At 40.7% G+C, this 24,515-nt stretch overlaps 2 protein-coding genes across 2 annotated transcripts; both read left to right on the plus strand.

Moving 5' to 3' along the window:
* The first annotated feature begins 7,159 nt into the window (after positions 1–7,159).
* LOC135733737 (Fc receptor-like protein 5) lies at positions 7,160–15,881 on the plus strand. Its single transcript, XM_073813737.1, has 12 exons — positions 7,160–7,481; positions 9,067–9,348; positions 9,432–9,569; positions 9,692–9,862; positions 9,976–10,254; positions 11,441–11,692; positions 11,780–11,983; positions 12,651–12,740; positions 12,853–12,873; positions 13,098–13,187; positions 15,693–15,737; positions 15,844–15,881. Exons 1-12 carry the CDS (start codon positions 7,160–7,162, stop codon positions 15,879–15,881), a joined length of 1,932 nt encoding a protein of 643 aa, XP_073669838.1.
* Positions 15,882–21,671: 5,790 nt separating this feature from the next.
* Positions 21,672–23,394, plus strand: LOC135734110 (ecto-ADP-ribosyltransferase 4-like). The gene is made up of 3 exons (XM_065252992.1): positions 21,672–21,843; positions 22,069–22,194; positions 22,281–23,394. The coding sequence occupies exons 2-3, from the start codon at positions 22,138–22,140 to the stop codon at positions 23,043–23,045; spliced, it is 822 nt and encodes a 273-aa protein (XP_065109064.1). The 5' UTR covers positions 21,672–21,843; positions 22,069–22,137; the 3' UTR covers positions 23,046–23,394.
* The last annotated feature ends 1,121 nt before the right edge of the window (positions 23,395–24,515 follow it).

Raw genomic sequence — 24,515 nt, forward strand, 5'->3', positions numbered from 1 at the left:
CCCGGCCAGTAGAAAAACCTGCGCAGCAGCGATACTGTCCGTTCCTGTCCCTGGTGCCCCAGCTGATCATGGTAGGCGGACACCAAGGCTGCTGCTTGATCGGCGGGCACCACGATCTGGCGCACCTCTTCGTCCAGTTTTGGGTCACTAACCTTCCGGCAAAGCACCCCTTCCTGTAGTTCCAACTTGTCCCACTGTCCCAGCAGTCTTTTTCCCGTCTCTGTTTGGGTCAGCCTCTCAGACGATGTCGGCCGTCGGCCCTGCTCCACCCACATCTTTACCTGACACACATCCTGATCCTGGGCCTGCCTCGCTTTCCACCGACAGGGGTCCCAGCCCCAATTCTCCGGTACCGCCTCCTGCTGGCCTCCGGGGGCCTCCACGGCCCCTATCAGGTAGCCCTCCCTCTGGCTTTCTTCTTCCTTGCCTCCCCGGCAACCGGGGTGGTCCGCCTCTGGCAATCGGGACAAGGCGTCCGCGTTCGTGTGTTCTCGCCCAGGCCGATACTGCAGTTGATACTCGAAATTGGCAAGTTGTGCCACCCAGCGCTGCTCCACAGCTCCCAACTTCGCTGTCTGTAAATGTACCAAAGGATTATTGTCTGTAATCACCGTTACCTTAGCACCCCAGAGGTAGTCCTTAAACTTCTCGCTCAGGGCCCACTTCAGGGCCAGCAGTTCCAGTTTAAATGAGCTGTAGTTGGCATCGTTCTTCTCAGCTGGGTGGAGGCTTCGGCTTGCATAAGCAATCACCCGTTCTGTTCCCGCTTGTCGTTGGGCCAAGACCGCCCCCAACCCCAGGTTGCTAGCGTCTGTATACAAGATAAATGGTTGAGTAAAGTCTGCATAGGCTAAGATAGGAGCCTGTAACAATTCCTGTTTCAATCTCTGAAATGCCCCCTCACAGGACTCATCCCAGTCAATCGGGGGTGATCCCCGTCCCCGGTTCCGCCCTGTACCGACCAGCAGCTGGTTAAGTGGCTTAGCGATCTTGGAAAAATCTTTGATGAACCGTCTGTAGTATCCCACAAACCCCAGAAATGAACGTACTTGCCTCACAGTCTTGGGCGCACTCCAATCTCTCACTGCAGAGACTTTCCCAGGGTCTACAGCCACCCCAGCAGCGCTGACCACGTGACCCAGGAACTGGACCTCTCGCCTCAGCAGATGGCATTTATCGGGTTGCAACTTCAGCCCATATTTCTCCATTGCCTGGAAAACCTCTTCGAGGTGCCGGAGGTGGGAATCGAAATCTGGGGAGTACACAATTACATCATCTAGATATACCAAGACTGACTCCATTAACTGACCTCCCAAACAGCGCTGCATCAGGCGTTGGAACGTGGCTGGGGCGTTGCAGAGCCCGAAGGGCATCCGTTCCCACTCGAATAGTCCAAACGGGGTCGTGAAAGCGGTCTTCTCCCTATCGGCCTCGGCCACTGGCACCTGCCAATACCCACTGGCCAGATCCAGAGTGGAGTACCATGCGGACCGCGTGAGACCCGCAAGGGAGTCTTCGATCCGGGGTAGGGGAAAAGCGTCTTTCTTAGTCACCAGGTTGAGCTTATGATAGTCCACACAAAACCTCCAAGCTCCCGACTTCTTCTGCACCAGTACGATAGGGGCTGCCCATGGGCTACTGCTTTCCCGGACGATGCCCCGCCCCAGCATACCCTGCAATAGTGAGCGTACCTCTGTATACAAAGTGGGTGGGATCGGCCGGTACCTCTCCCTGCTGGGTCCTGCATCTCCAGTCGGGATATGATGTTCTACCACCTTAGTGCATCCGTAATCCTCCTCGTGTCTTGCAAACACATGTTGCCATTTCTGAAGGAGGGCTTGGAGTCTTTGTGTCTGCGCCTGTTCCAGCTTTTCCCCTTGCAGGGACTCACCTGCCAGGTGTCTCGGCACGTCCCTTTCCCCGTTGTTCGAAGGGGCTTCCATCTGTGTCAGGGCCACCTCGATGACAGTGGGGCACACCTGACGGAACTTAACATCTCTCTCTTCCCTCACCTGATGGGGTGCAACCCCCGTGAGTCGGGCCAGCCGCTGGTGTCGGTGTAAGTGTACTGGGTAGGGATGGTCATTTCGAACCTTTACAGGGACCCTCCCCCGGTGGACCGCCGCTAGGCCTCGTGCTACCTCCACTTGGGGGCAATCAGCGTGGGGTTCAACCAATACCCACTCTTCGGGGCCAACTCCTCGGGGGGCCACTCTCACCCACACCATGGCCTCACTCCTAGGGGGGATAGATAAAGCATAGCGACACATTACTCTTCCTACCTCTTCCCGGCCTCTACGGACCTGGGTCATCTGGACCCGACGACAGTCGGCGACCACTCGCTCCCATAGGGGCCTCTCAACAGGGGAGATCCTAGGGCCGGGCCTAGCCCGAAATAACTCCTCCCAACACTCGGAGAGCACGTTCATCCCTAGTAGGGCTCGGTGGACTCCCAAACATCTGTCTTCCACGATGATCACCCCTTTTTGGGGAACTAACACCCCGTGCACTTCTAAGTCCGTCAGCCGATAGCCAATGTAAGGAATCTCTAAGCCGTTGGCGCCCCGCAACGTCAGCCAGGGGGCCTCTCCTCCTTGGGTTCTCTGCTTCCCGAATACTTCCTGCGAGAGACTTTCGGCAAACAATGTCACTTGAGAGCCTGAATCTACCAGGCACTGTACTGTCTTGCCACATACCTTCACCTCCGCCGTTGGGCTATGCCCCACCATCTGGCCTCTTGAATTCTCACGTCTTTCCGGGTCTCCTCGAGGGGTCCCGGCCACACGACCCACTGTGGCCGGCCGTCCTAAAAACCCCCTTCCGATGCCCTGCGAGGCCCACACTGACGGCTATAATGCCCTGGTTCTCCACAACGATTGCAGATTGGCCGCCCTTGGTCATCCCACTCAAAGCGGGGCCGGTTAAAACGGTTCGGGCGCCCCGGTGGCTCTCGGCCCCTCTCAGAGTAGACTCGCTCTCGGGGTGCCGGCCTCGGTTCCTCTTGCGCCCTACCTTGACGAAGTTCTCCCAGAAGAGTCTTAGATAGTTCCGACATCTGCTCTCTGACATCTTTCAACAATTCTACTCTGAGGGCTTGCTTCCAATCTGCGTGTTCAGGTGGTGCTGCGGTGTTCCCACTTACGGCTGCACATACAGGGGTTTCACTTACTTCGACCTCATCACCTTCCAAGGCCAGCGCCTCCTTCTTTAGGTCCTCAAAGGTGAGCCCGGAGTCCCGTCGAAACTGGACCCTCAGACTTTGTCTCACGGGGCCCTCTTTCATCCCCAGGAGGAACTGGTCGCGTAACAAGGTCTCTCCGTCTCCTAGCCCATGGTCTCGTCGGGCCTGCAGGCGAGTGAACTGCTCTCGCAGCCTGAGGGCAAAAGCTCTAATAGGTTGTCGGGGGCCTTGCTTACAATTAAAAAATTGTAAACGGAGGACAGCTACGGGGGTATGGTCGCCATATTGTTCAGTAAGGAACTGGAACACAGTCTGGGCAGTGGCTCGGATTGCTTCGGGGGCGGCTTGTACCTCTCGCCGTGCTTCTCCCTCTAGGGAGTTCAACACAAACTGGAGCCGCTGAGCGGCGCTAAGGCCCTGTAAGTCGGCCAAGTACTCTAATTGGGCCTTCCATTCGGTCAGTCGTACCTCCGACTCTGCTCCTCCGTATTTCTGGATCCATGGGCTTCCCATGATAATAGATGTGGCACGGGGTGGGGCTGCAGGCCCCGCGTTGTCAGTCATTGGGTGACCTTGGTTACTCAACTCGAGGTGGGGCCCTGCCGACTACGCCAAAATCTGTCACCACCAGGGGCTGGCTGTTTTAGACTAAAGCCACGCCCCTTTGCAACTCCCACCTCGAGGAGGTCCCCAAAGCCAACCCAATGACCAGACAAACACGGGAACAGGTAAGTAAAATTTAAAACAAGCTTTATTTAGTTAAATATTTAAAAGAATGGGGAATTTGGGAAAAGGGGAAATTAAAACTAATAGGCCTCTTCTTCTCCCTCCAGGGAGACTGCAGCCACGGCAGACAGGCCAAGGGCAGCAAGGGTGCCAACCACCATAAGCTGGGGGAAAAGGGAAACGTCAGGCTCCGGCCTGGGCCCTGCTAGCCGTGGCGCCCTCCTTCTTCCGTCCTGGAGGCAGAACAATTTTGGTGTGACTGGTAAGGAAGATCTCCACTGTCGGTGTACCTTTCCTCGGGCCGGCAGGGGGTCCTCGCCCCACGTGCCTTTACGTTCCCTGTCGTACGTCCGTCCACGTTCTCCTTATGCCCCACAGATAGTCACTGCTACACAAAAGCACTGTTAGCTTGCACTTGAGGTGTCTCTCACCGGCTCTGCTGCTTGCAGCTCTCTGGGTGGGTATCACGTTACACAGTCTGTTTCCTAATTGCTTCTCCTTGCTCTCCACAGGCGGTCTCTAGGACACAAATGACACTGTTACTTGGACTTCGGGTATTGCTCACCGGTTCTGCTGCTTACAGCTCCCTGGGTAAGTATCACGTTCACAGTTTGCTCTTCAGTGGTTCACTCTCGTTCTGCTCTCTCTCCACAGGTGGCCGCTATGACACAAAGACACTGTCACTGGGACTTCGAGTAATTCTCACCGGCTCTGCTGTTTACAGCTTTCTGGGCAGGTATCACATTCACAGTTTGCTCTTCAATGATTCACTCTCGTTCTGCTCTCTCTCCACAGGTGGCCGCTAGGACACAAAGACACTGTTACTGAGACTTCGAGTATTTCTCACCGGCTCTGCTGTTTACAGCTTTCTGGGTAGGTACCACGTGCACGGTTTGCTCTTCAATGATTCACTCTCGTTCTGCTCTCTCTCCACAGGTGGCCGCTAGAACACAAAAACACTGTTGCTGAGACTTCGAGTAATTCTCCCCGGCTCTGCTGTTTACAGCTTTCTGGGTAGGTATCACATTCACAGTTTGCTCTTCAATGATTCACTCTCGTTCTGCTCTCTCTCCACAGGTGGCCGCTAGGACACAAAGACACTGTTACTGAGACTTCGAGTATTTCTCACCGGCTCTGCTGTTTACAGCTCTCTGGGTAGGTATCACATGCACAGTTTGCTCTTCAATAATTCACTCTCGTTCTGCTCTCTCTCCACAGGTGGCCGCTAGAACACAAAGACACTGTTACTGAGACTTCGAGTATCTCTCACCGGCTCTGCTGTTTACAGCTTTCTGGGTAGGTATCACGTTCACAGGTGGCTCTTCAATAATTCACTCTCGTTCTGCTCTCTCTCCACAGGTGGCCGCTAGAACACAAAGACACTGTTACTGAGACTTCGAGTATCTCTCACCGGCTCTGCTGTTTACAGCTTTCTGGGTAGGTATCACGTTCACAGGTGGCTCTTCAATAATTCACTCTCGTTCTGCTCTCTCTCCACAGGTGGCCGCTAGAACACAAAGACACTGTTACTGAGACTTCGAGTATTTCTCACCGGCTCTGCTGTTTACAGCTTTCTGGGTAAGTATGGTTCTCCTCCGTAGGTCAGCAGAGGGGCGAAGGTCACACACCACCTCACCGGGTCGAGCGCTGCCCTATCTCCAAGGCCCATAGGCCGATCGATTCCTAGACGGGGGCGCCCTTTTCGTAGAGACCACGGGGCGGCGGACCCTTTCGCCTCTGACTCTGCGACAAAACAGACACAGGTAAGTTCACACCACGAATGTTTCCAATGGTTTACTCACGGTCACGGACAGCTCTTAGTCTGCGTCCCTTCGTACTCCAAACAGCACACTATTTATAGTAACAGTGGTTTCTGTAGTCGTTGGCCTCTCCGTCCTCTGCCCAGTGGAAGAAAATGGATGATGCGGGGCTTCGTCTACAAGACACACAGCAACCCACAGCAGTACACAGCACCACTCCAAACGTGAAAAAGATTTATTACACAGTCTCACTCACCACACTAGAAGTGCACCACAACAAGGGAAGCGCCCGGTGTCCTCCACTGCGCTTGGGCTACGATAAGGCGATGGGAAATACGACCACAATAAGTCTCGTTGCGGTGGCTGTTTGAAGTTGGACTTCTCACGGCTCGCCCACCACACTCTTATAGGGGTAGGGCCGCCCTCCTTCTCCTGGAGGTTTCCAATAGTTATACAAATTAACTTTTGCCAGTTACTCCACACAAAAAGGGTATACTCACGGCGAATAGCCTTTGTTTACGTTGTACCAGAAGGTAAATTTTCTTCCTGCTTTACTCCTTCAGTATGGATTAAAACAAGTTCCTTTCGACCCATAGGATTTTCCTGTTCACTCCAGCAGGTCCACAATCAAGACTGCAACGAGAGAGAGAGAGAGAGAACCACAGACAGCCACTACGTCCAAAAACGAGCACAGCTCCGTTTCCCAGCACACACTAAGCACCTCTAACTGTGTTCTAACTGTGCTTTATATACTCCTCTCTGTCCTATAATCATCCAATTGCCCGGCGATCTCTTCAACTAGGCACAGCTGTGCCCAATCGGCTGATTACAGCCTCCGTGAATCTGCCGGATGTCCGGTGTTTCCGTTTTCCGGTCTGGACGGAAACATCCGGGCGGAACCAAAACTTCCTCAACTTTTGGTTCCGCCCTGAAAGATCGTCACCCCGTGACATCAGGACCAGAATATCTTGGTTATTTATTTGATAATTTAGGTTTGGAATTTCATGTAAACAGACAGTAGATGTGTTTGCATTACCCTTCAAAATTTCCCAAGTTGACATTGAGAATTGAAAATATGGCCAATGGAATCACGTCAATTTTGCAAAAACTCTAATATATCCGAAAAGAAGTTTTACGCTCGCATGAGGTGGTTTTTCAGGCAATTCAGAAGAGGTGTATTTCGCAAAACGGCAATGGAAACAATTTATTTCGTTAACATTAATGTACTCTTACGTTTCCTTAGGTTAAAAGTTATTTTTATTGTGGCCAGAGGATGTGATATTAGTAAACCCACCAACATCAGTCGAAGTGATGTTTGGAATGAAGCATTGCAAGGGGAAAAAAATATGTTTTAGTCGCATATCATCGGTTAATGGAAATGTGTCATCTCAATCGTTTTTGTCGACATCTAAAAAAATATTGCAAAAATATTTGTGAAAATCTATAATGGTAACGCAGCTTTTGATGAGATTTATAAGCTCATAAAGAACAGATGAACTCTGAGACTCTTCAGGGTCTGAATGTGTTTTATTCTCATACAGGATCAAAACCCAAACTCACATCAGATAGTGTAGGATCTGTACTGACAGATAACACAGTGACTCTGAAGTGTGACATTGATCATTGGTCTACTGGATGGAAGTTTTACTGGTACAAACACACACAAAACACTGAGAAGACGACAACAGAAACAAACTCTTACACAATCCACAGTGTTAAAGTTTCAGATGGAGGTCAGTACTGGTGTAGAGCTGGAAGAGGAAACACAGGCTATTACACAGACTACAGTGATGGACTGTGGATAAATGTTACAGGTGAGAGATAACATGAATTTTTACAATGTCATTGTTCCCTTTCAGTCCAAAAAGCTTTTTCTATCTGCTTGTGGGGACACACTGCATGCTGAAATTGTTTGGAGAAAAGGTGGCTCGCAGATTTCCACCTCTTAGTGTGAACTTGAAGGTGATTTAAGCAATTTTGAGCGTGGCATGGTTGTTGGTGCCAGACGGGCCAGTCTGAGTATTTCATAATCTGCTCAGTTACTGGGATTTTCATGCACAACCATTTCTAGGGTTTACAAAGAATTGTGTGAAAAGGGAGAAACATCCAGTATGCGGCAGTCCTGTGGGCGAAAATGCCTTGTTGATGTAGAGGTCAGAGGAGAATGGGCAGACTGATTTAAGCTGATAGAAGAGCAACTTTGACTGAAATTACCACCTGTTACAACCGAGGTATGCTGCAAAGCATTTGTGAAGCCACAACACGCACAACCTTGAGGCGAATGGGTTACAACAGCAGAAGACCCCACCAGTACCACTCATTTCCACTACAAATAGGAAAAAGAGGCTCATCAAACTTGGACAGTTGAAGACTGGAAAAATGTTGCCTGGTCTGATGAGTCTCGTTTTCTGTTGAGACATTTAGATGAAAGAGTTAGAATTTGGCGTAAACAGAATGAGAACATGGATCCATCATCCTTGTTACCACTGTGCATGCAGGTGGTGGTGGTGTATTGGTGTGGGGGATGTTTTCTAGGCACACGTTAGGCCCCTTAGTGCCAATTGGGCATTTTTTAAATTCCAAGGCCTACCTGAGCATTGTTTCTGACCATGTCCATCCCTTTATGACCACCATGTACCCATCCTCCGTTGGCTACTTCCAGCAGGATAATGCTTTATGTCACAAAGCTCGAATCATTTCAAATTGGTTTCTTGAACATGACAATGAGATTACTGTACTAACATGGCCCCCACAGTCACCAGATCTCAACCCAATAGACCATCTTTGGGATGTGGTGGAATGGGAGCTTCGTGCCCTGGATGTGTATCCTACAAATCTCCATCAACTGCAAGATGCTATCCTATCAATATGGGCCAACATTTCTAAAGAATAATTTCAGCACCTTGTTGAATCAATGCCACATAGAATTAAGGCAGTTCTGAAGGCGAAAGGGGGTCAAACACAGTATTTGTATGGTGTTCCTAATAATCCTTTAGGTGATTGTATATACACCACCCAACAACCTTCTTAAGGGGTGGCTTCCACAGCATTTCTAGTTCCGCCCAGACAGGGTTCTGTTCCCAGTCTGCCTAGATCACTACCGTGGGTTAAGGAACAGGTAGTGACTGGCCTTTATTTAGTAAGCCCAAGTTCCGTCTCCTCCCGCGTTCCCAATTTGTTGGTCACGACATGACGTCTCCATTCCATTCCTTCAGGGAACGAGGGTTACTGTACATTTGTAACCAAGACAATCTCAGTATTTCAAAGTCTAACAGACTGCTTTTATTATATTTTATGTTTGTTCAATTTTACGACTGTGCATCTCAACAGCCTGAGATCATACTTTCATAATATCACACGTTGTTTTTAATATTGTGTAATACATCTGTGTTTGCACAGATAGTCCTAAACCTGTAGTGAGCGTTGATCCTGACAAACAGCTGTTCAGCGGAGAAACTGTTACTCTGAGATGTGACATACAGGATACAGGAGACACTGAGTGGACATACAGCTGGACTGCAGAGAAGACAAATAACAGAAATATAATCACACAATGCAACACACAAGAGTGTAAAATCAACAACATTCAACACACTGCCAGTGGTAAATACACCTGTAGAGGAAAGATACGTAAACAAAACACTGAGATGAGTGATGCTGTTACACTGACTGTATCATCAGGTGAGTTTATATGTTTGTTCATCATTATTAGTGTGAAGAGATGAAGTGTAACATGTTATTCATGAGAGATTGATCACTTTCAGATAAACCACAGACAGTTTTAAGTGTTTCTCCACAGCAGTGGTTGAATGAAGGAGATTCAGTGATTCTGATGTGTGAGGTTATAAATTCATCTACAGGCTGGACATTCAGCTGGTTCACTGTACAGAGTCTTTACTCAGGTAATATCTCATTCATCTCATAACAAATACATCATCTGGTATTATTCAAAACATTTTAAGGGTTAAATGAAATTTTCAGTATTTCATTTTAAAAGCATGTGTATCACATTTTGACTCTACAGTGAATAAATATGATTATAAGCTGGTGTCAAACAGCAGTGGAGGATCTAAAGGCAACTACACAGTGAATTCAGTGACTGTGAAGCACACAGGAGTTTATATGTGCAGAGCAGAGAGAGGAGATCCAGTCTATCACACAGAGTACAGTAACACACAAACACTGTGGATCACTGGTGAGTTCATCACACACAACTAAACAACAACAATCTCTTACACTCTATGTCTTATATCATTCACTTATTCATTTATCTCTTATAAAGATGATTTTCTGTCATTTTCTTCTCAGGTGTTTCTCCTTCAGTCTCTCTGATCATCAGACCCAACAGATCTCAACACTTCTCATCTGAATCTCTCTCTCTGAGCTGTGAGGATCACAGTAACTCTACTGGATGGACAGTGAGAAGATACACAGACAAACTAAACCCTTGTTTATCATCAGACTGGAGATCTACAGGAACAACATCTACATGTACAATCAGATCTCTCAGCACATCTGATACTGGAGTGTACTGGTGTCAGTCTGAATCTGGAGAGAAACTTCATCCTGTTAATATCTCAGTACACAGTGAGTCTACAAATCATTATTTATTCATTTTAGAGGCAGAAAATATTTACCATCAGTGCAATGAAACAGATTCCATTAATTTCAATAATCAGTGGATATTAAAGGACAAGTTCGGTATTTTAGACTTAAAGCCCTGTTTTCAGATTGTTTATGGTGAAATAGAATGGTTTTGACTGAAATTTCGACATTTGCGGGTGCCCTGAGAATTTTCGCGTGTTTGTGTTTCAGCTCAAACCTCTACAATGGCTTTATAGGTGCACTGGAACAATCCTTCCTAAAATGCAGTAAACTTTCGTTTACAAAGACGTGAAACTCACCGAGTGGTCAGGGGTGTTCACTGGTATGCTCACACAAAAATCGCTCCAAAAGACGCATTCCAACAGGTTTTATCGTAGTTTTTACCAGCTCCATGGACTTGTATTAGATGTCCTGTGAGGTACGGTATTACTCCGCGCCGGGAACTTTGTTTCTATTCTTGCAATTGGCAAAGGCGGATTAGCGCCACCACCTGGGCTGGAGTGTCTATTATTCAAGCTCTAAGCGGAAGAATGTACGGGTGTGAGGCGTTTGGAAAAATAGGTCCACAAGTTCACAACGAATGCTAAAACAGCTGTTGGAAAGCATCTTTTGCAGCGATTTTTGTGTGAGCATATCAGTGAACACCCCTGACCACTCGGTGAGTTTCACGTCTTTGTAAACGAAAGTTTAATGCATTTTAGGAAGGATTGTTCCAGTGCACCATTAAACCCATTATAGAGGTCTGAGCTGAAACACAAACACGCGAAAATTCTCAGGGCACCCGCAAATGTCGAAATTTCAGTCAAAACCATTCTATTTGACCATAAACAATCTGAAAACAGGGCTTTAAGTCTAAAATACTGAACTTGTCCTTTAAATAAATATAGATTGTGGTATTTTCTGAAATATAAATGCAGATATTTAGACCAGCACTACAGTATATGGTTACAATGGTTTTCTTACTGGTTGCTAAGGTGTTGTTAGGGTCTCTATTACAGTATATTTTAGTACCTAGATAATGGTTAGAGATGCTCTTTCATTTTAAGTCTATGGAATTTTTATTAATTTTTATCATCTGCCAGATGTAATAAGCTGATAGAAAATGGGAAAAATCAATCTGATATATTTTTATAATTTATATTCATCAGTTATTTCTTCTGTTGTGTAGATGTTGATGTGATTCTGGAGAGTCCTGTTCATCCTGTGACTAAAGGAGATCCTCTGACTCTACGCTGTTTATATGGATATAAAAAACCCTCTAACCTGAGAGCTGAATTTTATAAAGATGAATCAGTGGTGCAGAATCAGACTACAGGAGACATGATGATCATCCCTACAGTCTCAAAGTCACATGAGGGTTTCTACTACTGTAAACACCCAGAGAGAGGAGAGTCTCCAAAGAGCTGGATCTCAGTCAGAGGTGATCTCTCTCCTCTATAAGCAGTGTTGAAATGTTTTTTTGCATATGCATATATAGTTATATATGGATGTATCTCTGCTTTTCCAGCCACAGGATCTTCATCTCTTGGTCTTATTGTTGGTCTGTGTCTTGGACTGAGCTTAATGTTTTTGATCTTTTTCTTGGTCCTGCTGTGGTGCTACAAAAACAAAAAACTTTCTCAGTCTCCCTCAGCTGTCAGTCAAAAGCAGAACATCAGTCAGACATCAGATCAGGAACAGCCTGAAGATGTTTACAGTCCACTGCCAACTGGTCAGTCAATATATTCATTTATTATGATCAGTGCCAGAAATCTGCTTTTATAATTGATTATATTACAGTGACATCCCAACATACAATCCTTTGAAACTTTATTCATTACAAGAGATGCTCATCTTTATGATCGTTATTAACATTAACGTTTTTCCTGTGTTTTTAAGCTATGTTTGTGTTTAGAGTGTGCAATATAACATGTGTTCATGTTTCATGTGTAAAAGAACTCAGTATTTTTCACACAATTGACTCACTGTCCTAAAAACGTGCTGATGTCTTCCTTGTTATATGAAGTCCCTCCTTTTGAAATACGCAACGAGTTCTGATTGTGTAGCTTGTTTAGTGTGTTGTAATTGGACAGCACCTTAGCTTAGTCTGAGCCGCTTGAGCTTAGCAAGTGACTGACGTATTCCTATGGGAATACTTCCGGGAAGTAGAGGGCTGTAGTCCAAACCGGCCGTTCGCTGTAGGCTTTGAAAAGCTAGTTCTGTTAAAGAAAATGTATTGCTTGGCATTGAACTTTGAGCTTTATCATTTTGCAGGCATTATTTATGCTCTTACAGCAACATTACACACTATCTAAAGTTTGAGAAATGGGATCACAAAAAAACGATGTCTTAGACTGAGAAGAGAAAACTCTTAATCATTTCTTTATTCTTTATTATAGACAGTGTAAGTGAAGCAGCTGATCACACCTATCTTAATATTAAACTGAAATCTAAGAAAGAAATGAAGAAAAAGATGGAAGACAAGAAAGGTAAAACAAAACAATGTTTCTATGAAGGCTTCACAAGACATAAAGCTTTGACAAATGTTTTTTTAAACTTTATTCATTACAAGAGATGCTCATCTTTATTCTATTACAACAGACGATAAAGACACAGGTGCAGGTATGTATTGATATCATTTAATGTTGTTTATCTCATGACAATAAATTTTTTTAAGGTTGAACTTTTCCTTTAGCATTGTCTCAGGCTGGCCACAGTGATGTCATGTATTCACAGGTCAACTTCAAGAAAAATAAACTTAAGAGCAAATGTAGAAACTACCAGAGGAGTAAAACTAAAGACTGAGAGGAGAAAACTCTTAATCATTTCTTTATTCTTTTTTATAGACAATGTAAGTGAAGCAGCTGAACACATCTATGCTAATATTGAACTGAAACCTAAGAAAGAAATGAAGAAAAAGAAGAAAGACAAGAAAGGTAAAATAAACAGCGATGACATGCTGAATAACAGATGTGGCTTTCTGTTGCTTTTATTGAACAGATCTATACACATAAAGTTAAAGGGTTAGTTCATCTAAAAATGAAAATTATGTCATTAATGACTCACCCGTAAGACCTCAGTTCATCTTCAGAACACAGTTTAAGATGTTTTAAATTTAGTCTGAGAGCTTTCTGACCCTCCTTTGAAAATGTATGTATGGTATACTGTCCATGTCCAGAAAGATAATAAAAACATCTTCAAAGTAATCCATGTGTGACATCAGTGGGTCAGTAAGAATTTGCTGAAGCATCAAAAATACATTTTGGTCCAGAAATTATAACTTTATTCAGCATTGTCTTTTCTTCCGGGTCTGTTGTGAATCCACATTCACCACACTGCAATGACGCTGCTGACGTGATATCTGGTGCGCTCGAGCTTCGTTTACAGTTTGAGGGATTAGGACATTCGCAACATGCACCATTTTTAAAGTTATAGCAATACCAAAATACAAACAATGTTGAATACAGCGTGCGTCTCACTCAGACTGTAAACGAAGCTCGGGCGCACCAGATAACACGTCAGCAGCGTCGTACATCATATTTAATATTGTTGTTTAATAATATCTACAAACAGCTAAACTGTCATCTTTTCTCAGGAGTTAACTGTGAATGTTGGGATGTTTATAATGAAGTTTCCCAATAATTGAAATTTTTAGGGAATTCCAGTGTAGGAGCAGGGGCGAAAATCTCATCTAAATGTTGGGGGGGACAATAAACATAAAATTTTTCAAGAACAATTTTTGAAGGGGACACCAATAATACAGGCAAAATTGTACTTGCAAGGAAATGGGTACAGATAGAAAACGTTTCTCTTTCTCTATGAACGGACGCAAATTTAATTTTAATACATATGAATGCAGAGGTGAAAAGAGTAATACAATTTTCTACTTAAGTAATAGTAAAGTTACTTTAATAATATGTTACTTAAGTAAAAGTAAAGTTACTTTAATAATATTTTACTTAAGTAAAAGTAAAGTTACTGGTCTAAAAATCTACTCAAGTAAAAAGTCATTTTAATTTTAAGAGTTACTTTTTTACAGCGGGGAGAGGTTTCTAGTATAGTTCACAAAGGAAGGATATATACATCTCAAACTATGTTTTTAATTGTAAACATCTCTACAATTAAAGTGCAATAACAAATGTTAATAAAATAAAAAGCTTTTTATAACTAAGAAACATTTATGGAATTATTTAATGATTTTTACAGGTGAGTTATGCACTTTTGAAGCAAAAATAATATGAGGTCAGCAGCTAGTAAATACAATCATTATATGAAGGTTGTAATTGATGTATTGCTGGTAACATACATTGTTATTAAACTATATACATAAATGAACATATAATGAGATGAGTGCCATGGCTATACACTATACATCCTTTACACGTTTATTAGCTCCCAGACCTGTGTACCTGATGTCTTTCAATCTATCTCTCTCGCGCTCTCTCTCTCTCTGCAATGTCTAATGATCTGCGCATTCTCGAGGACGTTCTCAAGTTGTTTGACTTGACGCGAAGCTGCTAGACCTCGGAAGATAATGCGCATGTATTAAAAATGCATCGTGCAAATTAGCGGTTAAACACGGTCGGCAATTCTCAAACTCCGTACTCAAGAGCATGAACCCTACCTGAATGAAACAATCGCTTTGCGTCAATGGCCAGGGGTTTCTTTCGTAAGAATTGAATTGAGGGTCTGCATTAGCCTGCGCCTGTCTCGTCCCTCTCCATGGTTCTTTTTGCGCGTTCCCCCGCCCATCAATCAATCATCCGACCGTGGCGCGTCTTTATCACCTTACTTTTTTATTTATTTTTACTCAGTAACGGATATGATTTAACATGTAGCGAAGTAACCAACAATACTTTAAACATACTTAAGTAAAAGTAAAGTACAGATTTTAAAAACTACTCAAAGTAAAAGTACACAAAAAACTCAGTTACAGCAAGGTGAGTAAATGTAATTTGTTACTTTCAGCTCTGCCTCACCTCTGCATGAATGCATAAAAATGTTTTCTTGATCGTTTATCTGCTTCTGTTCTCAGAAAACGAAATATGTTCATGTTTATATGTCAAAATAGTCCAGTTTTAAAACATATGAGGATAAACTGATAAGTGATGGGAAACGTTGTATTGTATATAGCTTATTAACGCGTCGGCTCCGTACACTTCTCTACCACCGGAATGTGTGGTGGTGAGGTAAAAGGGGCGTGGGCAGTGGACCAAACCACTGTGAGGCAAGGGAGGGGGAATCCAAATATTTAAAACGTTTTTTTGTTGTTGCTCCGTTTGCATTTGTATTGTTTCACTTCTTACACAACTAGTTTAAGTATTATAAATCATTAAATTATTTTCAATACACATATTCTAATGATAATTTAGGGGGGACAACCCTCAGATAGGGGGGGTCCTGTCCCCCCCGACCCCCCCGGGATTTCCGCCCATGTGTAGGAGGGAAAACTGTGTACTCTAAACTGAAGAAAGGAGGAGGTCAAGGTGAGATAAACTATATTCAACAAACTGACAATATAATTTACAGTATAATCATCACTTATCTGTATTCAGTATCAATTTTAGTCTTTCGCATTATTATTTTTTTCAGGTGTTGCTTTTGGATCTGTTGATGTGGCCTACTCTTAGATAAAAAAAAAGAAAAGACGGCAATACAGTAGCTAAAGCTTCATGTGCATCAGAGTAAATGCTTCCTAAACTTTGATTTTCTAATAGCATAAAAGAGTTTACTTATCAGGATATGAGAAGCTCAGATGCTCCCTCAAAAATGAGACAATGATATTAACCGAATGCTCTCGGGACGTATACATTCATCAATACTTACGTTCCACTTAATCCCAGCTTCAGGCCATTTAGAAATACCAGTTTGTTGGCAAAATCCATCAAAAGTCTAATTAAAAATGCTAATTTACAAGAAAACTGTAAGAAACTATAGTAAAAAAAAAAACTTTTTAATATACTAAAACTACAGTTTCTGTTTTGTTTACAAATCAGTACAGAATTTGGGATTTTACAACTTTTTTGTGTTTATTCTTCAGTTTTTTACTTTATTTTTAGTTAATTGATTAGGTTCATTAGATTTTGTATATAAGGACTTAAATAAGGCAGCAGTATAGTTTGAAGAGCGTGTGCTTTCGATCTTCGATATTTTTGGTTCATGATGTGATACATTAAGCCACATGTTAAGGTGTGAACTTGTTGCTAAGTAAAGTCTGTTTGTGTCTTGCATACATCCTCACAGACACACTGAAAACTACGATTGAATCTCAGATGTTATAATTGTAACTATGACAAACCCTTAATTTAATATTCACATGTATTCAGTTATCTTAAGAGCAGACCTGAAATAAAATAATACCTATTTTTTCGTCATTGTAACTCTCTGTTCATGATATGCATATGTGTTGTCAAATGGTTGTGCATGACCTTTTCTTACCTATCTTGAAATTTGTTCTACCCTTGTACTGTAATTTATATGGCCTTTATGAAAGACTAATCATTTTGCATTGCCAATTAAAAGGATTTGACGTCTATGAGGGTTCAAACTTTTCAACAAAACAATCTTACATTGAAATAAAACATCATATTTTTGTGTCCCTGGATCAAGTCTGATCTGACAAGCAGATTTATGTAACTTTAAAACCAGTTGTGTGCGTAAAACATGGCCAGCATCCCAGCAAGCAATAACCAAGACAGTGAGATGACAGCTGACTATGAGTAACTTACTTCTACCTTGTCGTTTTTGCCAAAATAACTTGCTACAGGAAGATGTACGATATTCCATCATGTAAGCAAAGTCAACAGATGTTCAAAGTGTTTGCTTTTATTTCTTTTACATGTTCTAAGCATATATGCATCATCTGTTCTTGGACTAGATGTCTATTTTCACTGACAGCCAAAAAATTCAGCCAGAATTGCTTTCTGGGACTTCACAGCTTTATTAAAATAGCGTTTTCTTAAGTGCTTTACATAGAGGTCTTGTATAAATGATTAATAAATCAATCAATCAGTGAATATAAATATATCACATGTTATGAAAACATGAATCAGACTGTATAAGATGCATTGCATTGCATTTGGATTTTTCAAAGTGAGTTTTTCAAAGGTTTTTTATGTTCACAGAAAACATGTCCTCCAGCTTTCAATCTTTATTTCCATGTCCCCATTTCTTGTAGGCCTACCTTACATTGTTAAAGTATTACACCATCTACAGGTCATAACAGGAATAACAACTAATCACATGCATCTGAGTATTTAGACTCAATCTAACACAGTCTCACCCCATTTCGTCAATATTTGACGACACTTGACCATTCGTCAATATGTGACGCGGAGGGTATACCTTTCGCGTCATTTTTTGACGAACTGGGGACTTCAATACTATTACGTCCGTTGCATTCTCTTCTCCTATTTTCTTACCAATTTCGCGTCGGTTTAGGGTTAGATTACGCAAAATTAAACCGTGTACGCGAAATTAAACAGTGTACGCGAAATTAAACAGTTGTCACCTGGCGTTGGGGTTAGAAACAGTTGTCACCTGGCGTTGGGGTTAGAGTTAGGTTTGGGTAGGGATGTCATTATGTAAATCTAACCCTAAACCGACGCGAAATTGGTAAGAAAATAGGAGAAGATAATGCAACGGACGTAATAGTATTGAAGTCCCCAGTTCGTCAAAAAATGACGCGAAAGGTATACCCTCCGCGTCACATATTGACGAATGGTCAAGTGTCGTCAAATATTGACAAAATGGGGTGAGACCTGGTTGCTCAATCAGGATGTTGACCTCTGCTGCTCTTATTCTCATAGTCACCAGTAAAGTTGTCCCATATGCTTACATTTTGAGCGTAAATATTACAAAAAGACAATATTACGTTACAACTGATGATGTGATGTTATTATTTCTCATTGCAGGATCACAGTCTGGTTGCTGAAGGAAAGATATATCCATTAGGTATGTCAATGGATTTAGTTGATGAACGGTATGGTTGTATGGTTGTACAGAGAACATGGCAAACCTGGTTTGACACACCAGGTTTTCCAGCTTCTCTATACAATTATCATACCGGTCATCAACTGAATTTTTTGCCGTAACAGGCACTTGTGAACCTACAGCAATAAGAAAAAATAACATCATTAGTAGTCATAATTGTATAGTAATATACAGACTCATAATTCAGTCCTAACTGTCCTAGGACAACTTTACTGGTGAGAATAAGAGCTGCAGTGGTCAATATTCTGATTTAGTGGAAAACGAATGGAAATTCAGTAGTACAATGAAGAAGCTAAAAAGATGACAAGTATAATATTTGCATAAATGACATAATGGCTAGCCGTAATGCTAGCTGTAATGCAAATGAGTTGGTTACTCACGTTACTCTATTTTGTGATAAATGAACACTTACAGACAAGACACCTTCTGTGTTATTATTCATTGTGCCGCCCACCACGGTCCTGCAACATTAGATCAGAAATGTCTTGTCTGCAAGTGTTCATTTATCACAAAATAGAGCAACACGAGTAACCAACTCATTTAAATTTCAGTAATTGTAACTGCGTTACTTGATTTAAAAAAATACTTAGTTACATGCTCATTACTGATAAAAGTAGTGGATTTACAGTAACTGAATTACTTTGTAACGCGTCACTCCCGTCACTGTTTTTAACACAACTTTTGTTGTCCCTTTCATTTATTTTTAAATGAAATAACACCTTAAATGGCATGACACACACAATGTGTAAATAATTAACACATCATTTTTTGCAGTGTAGAAATTAAGGCACCGAAACAGTGTACTCTAATTTTAAGAAGAGGCGAGATTAAGCTGAGATAACCTGTCATGACACCTGTTTGATCAGTAGCGTGTGTTATGTTACCTTTGTTTTGGTGACGGTCCCTTATGTGTGCACTTGCCCCTCCCTCTTGTTTTTCTCATTGTCTGCCAGCCGTGTCTTGTCATCTTTTCCTATTTAAAGCCTTTCTGTTTGTCCTGCTTCACGTGCTCATTGTCTCCGGTAGATCACTGCCTCGCTGCCAGTCCAGAGAGAGTTTGTTCTGTCTGTTTGCCGTGTTTCACGCTCTGCTTGTGTTCTCGCTCCCAGGATCGGTCGCTGGTTTCCGGACTATTTGTCTCTGCTTCAGGTTTCATTATTCCTGTTGGTTCTGTTCTCTGTTTGGATTTAGTTCCTGATTGGACTCCTGTCTTCACTCTTCGGCCGGTTGTTGGTTGCTTCGTTTTTAGGCAGTACACCAACGATCGCGCCGGACTGCTTGGTGGCGCATGATTCGCTTCAGCGAACGTGTGTGGATTACGTCAGCGAACGTGTGTGGATTACGTCAGCGAACGTGTGTGGATTACGTCAGCGATCGTGTGTGGATTACTTCCGATATCTCTTGTGGATTAATTATCTCTCCAGTGGACTTGTGGGGTGCTTTGACATTAAGCAGGAAGCCTACGGACACTGGCTGTGAACATTTTCTCTCCATTGCACTCTCTCTCTCCTAATAAATATACTCACTTGCATTAGACTCCGGCTCCTTGTATTTTCTCCTGACATAACCAAAGTAAAAATAACATAATTAAAATGTATCACTTGAAAACTGCAACTGCAAGGATCAATACATATTCAAGAACAAAATGAAATAATAAATACTTTAAATTAATTTTAGTTTTTTATGGAATTTCTGGATCTATACTGATGTGACTAATGCTCAGAGTAAAATAAAACAACTAGTGATTATTATAATGCTTAGATTTAATCTAAAACATTGACAATGTTTTTCATTACAATTCTTAAATGTAGACATTCAGCACCAGCAAAAGTTTAGATTGCAGCATCAGTGCTTCCTCAAAAGGACACCAAGATGCTTATTTTGTTCTTATTATGCAGTGAACTTTAGTGTGTTGAAATGTATGGCGGGAATCAGTTCTCCTTTCTAAAGAATCCATTTTCTTGGTTTTCATTTTCTGCTTGTCTCTCAACTTTTGTTCAATGTTTATTTGTTCAAGAGATAGAAATGCAGCACTTAAAACGCTAACTATCTAACTTTATATTTTATGACAATGAACATTATGTTTATTATTAGTAATGCAACAACAAATCATACAAACCATACAATGCACATACATGAACAGTGTAGATTTAAAATTAATACATATTTTAATTTTTTATTGTATTTTCAATCTGTTATAATTCTTAGCAAACTTCTCATCATAATACTCAGGATATTCATTCTCGTGTTTTATCAGAATACCACTTTCCACATTGTGTGGCTGTAGATAATTAAAACACTGTATAAAAATGCAGCATGAAGTTAAAACTTGGTTTTGCAAGCCAGTTCAACCTATTTTAAGTTTTGACTTAAAAAAGGTTGACATAACAATTTAAGTTAAACAATTTCAACTTGTTTTTATAAGTTAAAGTAACATAAAAATTTATGTTGATTTAACAAAGATGCTGCAATTGTTTTTTAACAGTGAAGACTGTTCTGATAAAGTTATGTTTAATACAACCCACAAAATATAAAATCTTCACCATTTTGGATTATTCAACAATTAGTGTACATTACACATAATCACATTTTTGGTTTGTTGCACAGGAAATAGCACTACTTTTTACTTTATTTCTAATTTGAATGTTATTTCGACAATAAAAAAATGTCTTAATTTCAAGTAATGTAGCTGTGTTTGAATGCCTATGTAATGGATGTGAAGAAAACTACAGTTGTTGAAATGGAGTATTGGAAAGTTGTTTTAGGGTCAATGTTTGCCCCGTTGAGTTGATTTTCAAGGCAATTTAATATTTTATGAGGGATTTTTAACCAAGTGTCACCTATTTAATTATATGCATTTTATTACAAATAAAGAAACCTCTTCTATAACATTAAATTACATAGCATATTTACTTTAAACTGAAGAAAATACTTTGACAATGTTTACTGTATTTTACATGTTTAATTCTCAAAATACCACACAGATTAATCTGTACTGTCATTTGTATCTTTTACCCCATGTGGCTCTTAAGATCACTTGTCAGATTTTTAATCCGTTTGAAATATTTTTTATTTTATTTCAGTCAGACCCAGTAAGTGACACCGTTATGCATTTTTTCTGATCTTATGGGTAATTCAATAAGACAGCGGCATATTGAGTTTTGTGTATTGCACATGTTGCACATTATACTAATGATGTCAAGACAACATATCGCATAAACAAATCTATTTGTTTTTTTCCAAAATTCTGACACAGACAGATGAAAACGGTGTGATTCTCAGATGTTATAGGGGAACTGTGGAAAACACCCATTTAAAAGACATGATCAGTTTTCTTCAGTTTTTCAAGTACTGATGATGTTTTTCTATGTATTGGATGTCTTTGACCCAGCCCACTTCTTTTAAATTGTATAAAACTCTCTTAGTTTGTTCCTTACTGCCACTCTTTGTTCATGCATACAGTATCAGTACAGTATACAGTACAGGTATCAGATCTCATCATTTTATGTACTGAACTTTAACTTTAATACTTTGAAATTTGTTACTCTATTTATCAAATCCTGGAAGAAAAATCACTTGAAGGTCTTAACATCTGAAAAGGTTTGTTACTATAAATTATTTCATCTCACAAATTAGATATTTACATGTAGTGCTCTGGTTAAAGAAATATGTTTGCTTGATCAGTTTTAAAAAATGTTTCATACGGCTCTTTAAACAAAATGGTTCCCAAGACGAAATATTGGAATCTCCCTTTGTATTGTGCATACATTTTTTTTAAGTAGGATTTTGACTTTGTAACACAATATTGCATTTGTTGTCTTGCAGTTATTTGCTGTAATTTATACAAACCTGATCTCCATTTGTCATTCATCTGAGGATTGAGACTAAATCAGGATGTTGACCACTGCAGCTCTTATTCTCATTGTCACCAGTAATGTTGTCCTAGGAATGGTAAGATTGAAATATGAGTTTTATATTATGTATAATACTGTACAATCATAATTACTGAGGATGTTATTGTTATTTCTCATGGCTAGATTGACAGAGTGTCTGATGAAGAAGAGATATATCCATTGGATATGGCAGAGAATTCAGTTGATGACCAGTATGATGGTTGTGCAGAGAAGATGGCAAACCTGGTGAAGAAAAAATATTTAAAAAAGGAAATCATTCCTAGAATACTTCACTTTAAAGTAGATAATACAAGGGAAATTGAAGATAACTTGAATGCCAACCATTTAAGTGCCATTTTTGCGTACACTGGTGGTCACATACACAACGAATTCAATCATGATGTTAGAACCGGTAATCAACAATACAAAAACAAGACATTCAAATGGTATTCACTTCACTTTTTCTTGACAGAAGCGATACAGATTCTTAAGAGATCACAAAATGAATGTCATTTAACTTTTCGTGGTTCCAGTGATAAGTTTAATGAGAATATTAAAAATAACACAGAGTTTCGTTTTGGCGCATTTGCGTCCTCCTCTCTTAAACGTGAAGGAACAATTATATTTGGAAACGAATCTTGTTTTGAAATCGAGACTTGTTATGGTGCAAATGTGACAAAATATTCGCTTTTTGATGAGGCAGAGGTGCTGATTCCCCCGTATGAGAAATTTAATATCACCGCTATCAGAAAGAAAGGTGAGAAGGATGCCTGGTGTAACACTGTGTTTGTGTTAAAGAGCTCTGGGATTAAAAGTAACTTGAACTGTACAGTGGCATCAGTCAAGCCCAAGAAATTCAGCATTAAATCAATAATCAGTTGGTTCAAAAACCTACGTAATAAATCATAAGTGTCAAAAATCTCGCCCTTTCTTACCCTTTTCATTCTGCATTTAAAACTAAAATATGAGATACAAGGCATTTTATAAACTGGATGAATAAATTACACTTAACCTATATTCTATTTTGCATGTTGTTCTCATGACATGGCTCTTTAAGATAATTGATTCTGGTCAGCGGTGACATTTTAAGGCCTGTTATACTCCAATAACAATGGCTTATACTAACACACAGCTTTTTTATGTACTTTGAGTCATCTTGACTTATATGACTTATATGTTTAATGTATCACTTTGTTGTCTCTTTTCTCATGACATGTTTGAATTTGATACAAATGAGCTAATAAAATATTTCAAATCAGTATTTGTGTCTAATTATCTACTTTAGCCAAAAATGTGGCAAGTAAACATTCAGTTATTTAAAGGATAATACCTGCCCTCGGAATATTTGTCGTAAAATTATAGCAAATATTTAGTAACCGTTTTCTGGCAAATTAATTACCATTATGACAATTTTAGTAAAACCCTGGATAATTTGTTACTATACTAAAAAACCCTTTAAAATCTGGTCAATATAGTTTCAAATATGGTTTATTTTTTGTAAGGGTTTATTTTGTGATTATATCTGGCTTTTAACTTACTTATTACTTGATTTTATTTACATGGGTGAGTAAATAATCATAAAGATGATTACTAAAATTAAAAAAAAATTTAAGAAGTTTCTTTTTAATTGAAAGACTGTATCAAGATCTAAACATCTGATCTAATTTTTACAATTAGTTCAGAGCATTAAAATCCGCTTTCAGTATTAAAGAAATGTTCTCCACAACTGGGTCATTCTTTATTTGTGATGACAAGTGGTGTCCCTCTACTTCACAACAGTTGAAATAAACTTTATAATAAACCAATAAATTATAAAAAAAATTCCATGTTTGTAGGATAAACACAATTTGTTAACAATAACATGTTTGTTTTTTTATACATTTACTATTTGTTTAAGAGAGTTTGAGAGATTGCATTTGTAAGTTGTAAGTTTGCCCTAAATAAAAATAAAAACAAATAATACACTTTAATTAATGTCATTATCTGTCAGGTATGCATCAGTGTGATTTATACCCTGTGCTCTTGTGAAAAATGTACACCTCAGATGTCAGATTTGAAACATTATTCTTTGGCTCACAGTACTCTTCAAACATTTCATTGAGCACTTTCAGATGATCCTTATTATCAAAGTCCATTATCAAGGTAGCGATGGGTTATAAAAATAAATCACAGAGACATGAGATAGACGTGACACCAACTGCATGGTCTTGTTCTGCAGGTTGCAACTCTAAATAGAGCACCATCAACAGGTAAGGAGCATATTCCCATTACTAAACATTACATTGCCATATCATGCAAATAAAAGACATGTCTGAAGTTTTTTTTTCTTCAAATTTTAATACCCAGTGATAACTACATTAGCCTGGCTCAGAAGGGGAC

The sequence above is a fragment of the Paramisgurnus dabryanus genome, chromosome 3 (assembly GCF_030506205.2).
Source record: "Paramisgurnus dabryanus chromosome 3, PD_genome_1.1, whole genome shotgun sequence".
In the NCBI taxonomy this organism is placed as follows: domain Eukaryota; kingdom Metazoa; phylum Chordata; class Actinopteri; order Cypriniformes; family Cobitidae; genus Paramisgurnus; species Paramisgurnus dabryanus.

Excerpts from the sequence above, each read along its gene's own strand:
- LOC135733737 (XM_073813737.1), top strand. The coding sequence starts at position 7,160 with ATGAACTCTGAGACTCTTCAGGGTCTGAATGTGTTTTATTCTCATACA. Across the intron at positions 11,984-12,650 it reads TTACAGTCCACTGCCAACTG|ACAGTGTAAGTGAAGCAGCT; the intron begins GTCAGTCAATAT and ends TCTTTATTATAG. Across the intron at positions 15,738-15,843 it reads GAAGAAAGGAGGAGGTCAAG|GTGTTGCTTTTGGATCTGTT; the intron begins GTGAGATAAACT and ends TATTTTTTTCAG.
- LOC135734110 (XM_065252992.1), top strand. The coding sequence starts at position 22,138 with ATGTTGACCACTGCAGCTCTTATTCTCATTGTCACCAGTAATGTTGTC. Across the intron at positions 22,195-22,280 it reads GTAATGTTGTCCTAGGAATG|ATTGACAGAGTGTCTGATGA; the intron begins GTAAGATTGAAA and ends TCTCATGGCTAG.